General features: G+C 40.3%; 1 protein-coding gene across 4 annotated transcripts in view; it reads right to left on the minus strand.

Annotated features, from left to right (window-relative positions):
* MAP3K19 (mitogen-activated protein kinase kinase kinase 19) overlaps positions 1 to 6128 on the minus strand; it is a 65827-nt gene extending 59699 nt beyond the window's left edge. For all 4 annotated transcript variants that reach the window (XM_027768768.1, XM_027768769.1, XM_027768767.1 and 1 more), the window contains exons 1-2: positions 6107 to 6128; positions 1790 to 1905 (exon numbers count right to left, since the gene is read on the minus strand). In XM_027768768.1, coding sequence (XP_027624569.1) covers positions 1790 to 1905; positions 6107 to 6128 — 138 coding nt within the window. The remainder of the gene's footprint in view (positions 1 to 1789; positions 1906 to 6106) is intronic.
* Positions 6129 to 7063: the final 935 nt, after the last annotated feature.

The following is a 7063-nucleotide window of genomic DNA, read 5'->3' on the forward strand; positions in this document are numbered from 1 at the left end:
CTGTCTCTTTCCAGAGAGAGCACATGCCCTCTAGAAAAAATTTTTATAAGTAAAAAAAGGGGAGACTGGCAGGTAACATGGTGCTTAAGGGCACTGGACTCTCACATGGCTGACCATGGTTTGAGTCCCGGACCTGGTGACTTGCTTTCTCACTACTCTCCTCACTCTGTCCCTCTCTGGTCAAATTAAATACATAAATTAAGTACAATACAATATTTTTTTTAAAGTAAAAGTTGGGGCCAGCAGGTGGCATGGTGGTTAAGGGCACTGGACTCCCACATGGCTGACCATGGGTTGAGTCCTGCGCTTTCTCACTCTCTCTCCCACTCTCTCTGTCCCTCTCTAGTCAAATTAAATAAATAAATTAAATTAAATAATTCTTTTTTTGGGGTGGCATGGTGGTTAAAGGCACTGGACTCCCACATGGGTGGCAGCTGTTCAAGCCCTGGATCTGGCAGCTTCTTTTTTCACTTTCCCTCTCTTTCTCTTTCTCACTCTGTCACTTTCTGGTCAAATTTAAATACATGAACAAATAAAGTTAAACAAAATAATTTTTTTAAAAAAGAGAATGCTAAACACAAAAGACTAAGATATGTGTGACTATCACAAAGAGGAAAATTGAAATAATGATATCTCACAGTGAGCAAAGGAGAGAAACAGAATAGCAAATACCAGATATTGACAACAATGCAGGAAGGGAAAGATGAGAAATAGAGGATAGCATTTGCTTGGGTATCATTCTAGCGTTTTCTTTGGGTCACAGTGTTTGTTATTAGCTCTACCACTGATTATAGTGGAGGGGATTTTGTGGGATAATTCAAGGGCAAGAAGGCAATTGGGGCCATAAAGGCTCATCTCCTCTGTGGTATCTTGTGAAAATGTGACATAATCAAATCTTCTTTTTTCATATTAACATAACATAAAGGAAGCTACATTGGGGCAGCAGATGGTGTGGAGGTTGGGCCACTGGACTCCACATGGCTGACCACGAGTTGAGTCTTAGACTGGTGGCTTTCCTTCTCTCTATTTTTGTCTCTGGTGAGTGCATATGCCCTATGGCAAATTAAACAAATAATAATAATTATAATAATAATAAATTTTAAAATTCTTACCAAAAAACAGAGAATGCTACATTTGATTATATAATATGGATTCAGCTGCAGCAACAACTTTTTGTGGTATCAGATATACACACACAGTTATGGACTGAGTGTCTGTCCCCAACCAACCAACTCAAATCCTAATCCCCAGTGTGATGGTATTAGAAGGTGGGGCCTTTGGGAGGTAATTAGGTCATGAGAGTGGAGCCCTGTCCATTAATCATGGAATTAATGCCTTTAGAAGCGGGACACAGAGAGCTAGCTAGCTTTCTCTCCACTGTGTGTGAATCCAAGGAAAATCTGACAGTCTGCAAGGGAAGAAAAGAGCTCTCATCAGAACCTGATTGTGCCAGCACCCCAATCACAGACTTCAAGCTTCCAAAAGTGTTACAAAAATTTTTTTCTGTTATTTATCAGTCATCTGGTCTATGGTATTTTGTTATAGCAGCTTGAATGAACTAAGACATAAACATACACACACACAAACCCTCCTCCCATGTATGAGTCTCAGAGTTGACTAATTATCACTCTGAGATTAAATTCTCAGAACACTGTCTAATTGTGCTTTAAATTTTTTATGATTACATTTAAAATATAATTATGTGATTGTTATAAAATATTCAAGCAACACAAATGAAATAGATGGAGTAAGTTATTTTTCGTATGTTTCTCTAAAGGGAACATCTTACCTCACTGCTACTGATGCTTCGCAAGATTATGTTTTGATTTTTGGTGACTGTCATCATATCAGTTGGGGAAGAGTTTGTATCATGAAAAATGTCAAGCAATGATTCAGCATGTCTTTCTGTCAAAAAAACATAATAATGTGTTTTGAAAAGAGTCACCTCTAGCAATTTCTTTGGAAGACTTAGCTCTGGGTTCTAAAATCAGCCCCATTTTGTTATAGATTTTCTTGAAATAGTGGTCAGAAATCCCAGTGAAGCTTCAGGCTATAATTTTCACAGAAAGAGATTTGAGAACAGAGTCCATAGAATGGGTGATTTAAAACAAAAAAAGGCTTTGGTGGTAACTGCTATTATTATTTTTAAAAAATTTCCTACAGAGTATGTGTGCTTGCTGGGGAGAAACAAAGAGACAGAGATAGAGAGAGAGAGAAAGTGAGAAATCATCCCCCGTGGGACATGGTTACCCCACAATCCCTTCTTCATTCTCTTCTTGGGATTTTAGGCACATACACACACATGTAGCTGGTGTGCTTTTCAAGGCACCAGGTCCAGGGCTTGTACTGCATAGATGGCTACGTGGGATCCAGTCACCTTAACCACTGTGCCATTGGTTGGCCAGGTAACTACCATTATTTAAGGAGAAAAATAATTTTGAACAAGTGAATTTTAAAAAAAAAGAATTATTTAATTTTATTATTATTCTTTAATTTGCTATAGGGCACATAAGCTCAACAGAGACACAGAGAGAGAGAGAGAGAGAAAAAGTGAGAAAGCAAACTGTCAGTCCAGGATTTGAATCGCAGTCAGCCATGTGGGTGTTTAGGACCTTAACCACCATACCACCTCCTGGCCCTGAAAGTGAATTTTTTTTAAAAGAATTATTTATTTTATTTTATTTATTCATTCATTTTATTATTATTTTTATTAGACCAGAGAGAGACAGAGAGAAAGAAAGAGAGAGAAAGTAAGAAAGCAAGCCACCAGGTCTGGGACTCAAGTCATGGTTGGCTACATGGGAGCATCCAGTGCCTTAACCACCACGCCACCTGCTGATCCTTGAAAGTGAAAAATTTTTAAAAGAATGTGAAATCAATTGACATCTGAGCAACTATCAGATCTTAATGTCTATGAAGAATTCAAAATTACTAAAGGTCAGATATTTGTTGAATACAAATCTGATCACCTCAAAAAGGCATAAGTCATATAGACTTAGTGTCCACATGTTTGTTTCAGTACCCTCTGTGGACTGCTGGGATAAGCAGGAGAACTTCTTAACTATTAAAACCATCAACTGGGGGCCAGTAGGTGGCATGGTGGTTAAGGTGCTGGACTCCCCCATGGCTGACCATGGCTCAAGTCCCCGACCCAGCAGCTTGAGAATCATGCTGGATGCTTGTGCATGCATGCCAAAAATCCCTGGAGGAGAGTGGAGGAGAAGGGACTGTAGCATGGCATTCCCCCCTGGAGGGGGTGATTTCTCACTTTCCCTCTCTCTGTCTCTTTCTCTGATGAGTACACACACTCTGTGGCAAAAATCTGAAGGAAAAAAAAACAAAAACAAAAACAACCAACATCAACAGATGGCTCAGGGCTAGGGAGCCTTCTGGAGAGGTCCACACAGAGAGGTAAGATGTTTGTCCTTTACGTTTCCCGAGGATAACACTTTATTATGGATTTCCAGCTGTAGAAGACGGGAGGAAAAAAACTTCACAGTCTCTTCCACCTATACCCTGAAACACTTCCATGCCTTGTCCAGGGGACTGAAGACCAAGCACTGCCTTGGTCAATCCTGGGTGTCCACATGGCCCCGGAATTTCTGCCATCATTTCAGGGTAGACATGATCTCAACACCATACGGCTATCTACTGACGTCAGAACCACACAGGGCCTTAGAGAACTCTCGGTCATCACGAATATTTAGATCTTTTTTGATAGTAAGTAGGAGAGAGATAAAATTAAATAGAGACCAACTGATATCACTTTAGACATTTGGGAACAACTGGTTTGTTTTAGGCAAAGCTGCTGAATGAAATCCCTGACGATGAACTGGAAATTACTTTTGCTCTCCAGCTGCTAAGGACAGAGGTGCCCAGTTCCTCTGAGCTCATCTCCCGTCTAGCACTTCAAGCCACAGTGTTCTCATACGTGTCCCTCTCCTATGATTCTGAGTTCTTCAAATAAGTAAGGGCTCTTTTCTACAAATACTTCCTCTTCCAACAGCTTTCCTTTTATCTTGTAGCTGAAACAAGATTGAAAAATGACCTATACTCCGACCTTCCATTTCTTCACCATAGTTTCCTTCTTTACATGATCTTGTCTCCATTCTGCCATTGAAACTTCTCACTTCCTTCCACATCCTCTTTCTAATCCACTTGACATTGTTTCCCGCTCTTTTCTTCTTGTAATTCTCTGCCTGTATTTCCTCTCCCTTTCTCACTTCCCCGAGTACCGATGTACACACCACTCTCTAACTGTGGGTGTACCTCTTTAGTTCAGTCCTCTATAGTATTTTCACTGTGATTAATCAGTGATCTCACCCACTGTGAGATCCTCACAAGCTTTCTGTAGAGAGCCTCTAAACTAGTTCATTTCCCTGCCCTCTCCTGTAAGAACAGTTCTATAGAAACCAGCTACTGGAAAGTCCCAAGCTTCCATCAGATTCAGTGTTTGTATTATCCTCTGGTCAATATCCTCACCAAACCAGAATTTCCTCCCATTTTGTTAGTTGTGTTCTCACTTCCCCATTTCCCAGACCATCCTTGACTCAACTCTCTCAACTTTTGTCTCTGTGTCTTCTCTATCAACTTTCTCTCTCAGTTCTGTGAATTGTTCTTCCATAAAATTTCTTAGACTCACTATACCCCTATCACTTAGGCCCACTACCACACCCTGTCAAAACAACTCTCATTTTGGTTTTTTATTTTTGTTTTAGAGAGATTTTTGCTATAAGGTGTGCATGTTCTCTAGAGAGACTGAGAGAGACAAACAGACAGAAAATGAAAAATCAGCCCCCAGGGGGATGTCCACACTGCAATTCTTTCTTCTCCATTCTCCTCTCAGGACTCTGAACATGCATGCATGCGTGCCCAGCATGAGTTTAAGTCACCGGGTCCGGGACTTGAACCATGATTAGCTATGTGGGAGTTCAGCAATGTAACCATTATGCCATCTACTGGTCCCCATTTTGGTTCTTATTGCCACACATGTGGGCACTTCTATACTTTCTTAATAGTCATCCCTGCGTTTTCCCTAAAATCCAAACTACACAATAAAAACAAGGTTAATTTTTCTAAAATATGACTTTTATCATTCTTGGCTTATATTCTCTAGTGACTATATTTTACTGGAAAAAAAAAAAGTCCTAAAGTCCTTCAGCCTGACATTTAAGCTTCCTCCCTCATGGATTGTTTCTTTATGTATCTGATCTTTTGTTTCTCTTTTCCCTGACATGAACTTTCAGTTCCAGTCCTCCCTTTGCCCCTGGGATAAGGCATATTCACTCACAGCATGGTACCTCTGCTCCACAAAAATCAAATCCCATTCTCTCTTCAAGGACCAGATCGAGTCTCACATCTTTTATGGAACTTTCTTAGGTATAGACTTGTCCCCTGCCCCAAAAGCTTCAAACAGAAAGTTAATCGAACAATAAAGCCATACAGCTCTCACAAAGTCACTCGCTGCTGAACAGCATGCTTTTCATAATCCCTTTGTGGCTATTTCTGTGTCTTTGCTCAAACTCTTTTCCTACCGCTATCAAACCTTCCATATCTTATTTAGCCTTCAAGAACCACTGTAAGTCCCACTTCCCCAAGTTTACAGCAAGATCGTTCTCCTTTGACTTATGTCAAGTGTGCCGATACTCTATACCTTCAGAAGTTTGGACCACGAGTTAGATTTCTTTGCATCCTTAGAGCACCTAGTTACCGGCCTTGTTCAGAGTCACTGCTCAGTGAATATTATTGGCTGGATTTATTTAATTAGGATCACCAAACAGAAATAGAAAAAGAAAGGCTCTGAACCAGCTCCACAGTGTGGTGATTATGTCAGTGAGATTCCACATGACCGTCCACACAGTGTGGCCCTGAGCTCAGTGACTTGAACACACTGGTGTATGTGCATGTCGGCTGAAAATCCTGACAGGGAAGAGAGATGGAGGAGAAGGGATTAGAGTATGACTATTCCCCGTGGGAGAGTGGGGGGTCTTTCTTCTCTCTCTCCCTCTGATGAACGCACACATTCTTTAACAAGTAAAAAAAAAAAAAAGATTCCAATGGGACTGTTTTAGCTAGGGAATTGTGTACATGGAATAGAAATATTTACCTGGTTTTGGCATAGAATTCATCAGAATGTCCAATAACTGTTGTTTCCTCAAACTCTCTATTTGTGACACATAATGTATCGCCGATTTTCCACTAAAATCACAGAGTTTAGTCTCTCTAGGAAGAATAGAGTTAATACCGAAGATTACTTTATTAAATCTGTTGAAAAAGAAAACTAATACAAGAAAAAAATTGGCATCAAATAACTAAACATAATATGTAGTTTGGGTATAATAATAATTTCAAAATATATGAAATAGGTGACAAATTGTCAAGACTTTAAATAAAATAAATATGCTCCATGTCCTATTCTCCTCTCTATTCTAAAAACATTCTAAACTGGGACCAGCAGTTAGCGTAATGGCTATGTCGCTGACTCCCATTAGTCGACCACAGTTCACGTCCCGGCCCCGTGGCTTAAAACTCACCGGGCACATGTGCGTGCGTGCCCAAGATCCCGAGAGGAGAATGAAGGAGAAGGGATTGCGGTGTGACCGCGGTGTGACCATCCCCCCTGGGGGGTGATTTCTCGCTTTCTATCTCTCTGTTTCTGTCTGTCTGTCTGGCGAGTGCACGTGCACTATAGCAAAAAGAAAAAAAAAACTCTCCAAAACATTCTAAACGTAGCAAGAAATCTCCAACTTTGGAGGAAAAATTTCATAATTCTTCAAGGGTACATGAATCAAGTAAAGATAAAAAAAAATCTGATAAAGTCTTGTCTTCCAAAAGACCTTAATTGTTTTTGTTTTTGTTTACAATGATTTAGCTAACTACTGACTTTCTATTTTTTGGAGGGGGGGACATTTTTGCTTGTGCATCCACTCACCAGAAAGACAGAGAGAGAGACAGAGAGACAAAAAGTGAGAAATCACCCCCAGGGGAGATGGCCACTCTGTAATCCCTTCTCCTCTATATTCCTCTCAGGATCTTGGACATGCACACACACACACACACACCA

The sequence above is a fragment of the Tupaia chinensis genome, unplaced genomic scaffold (genome assembly GCF_000334495.1).
Source record: "Tupaia chinensis unplaced genomic scaffold, TupChi_1.0 Scaffold147433_1, whole genome shotgun sequence".
NCBI lineage: Eukaryota > Metazoa > Chordata > Mammalia > Scandentia > Tupaiidae > Tupaia > Tupaia belangeri.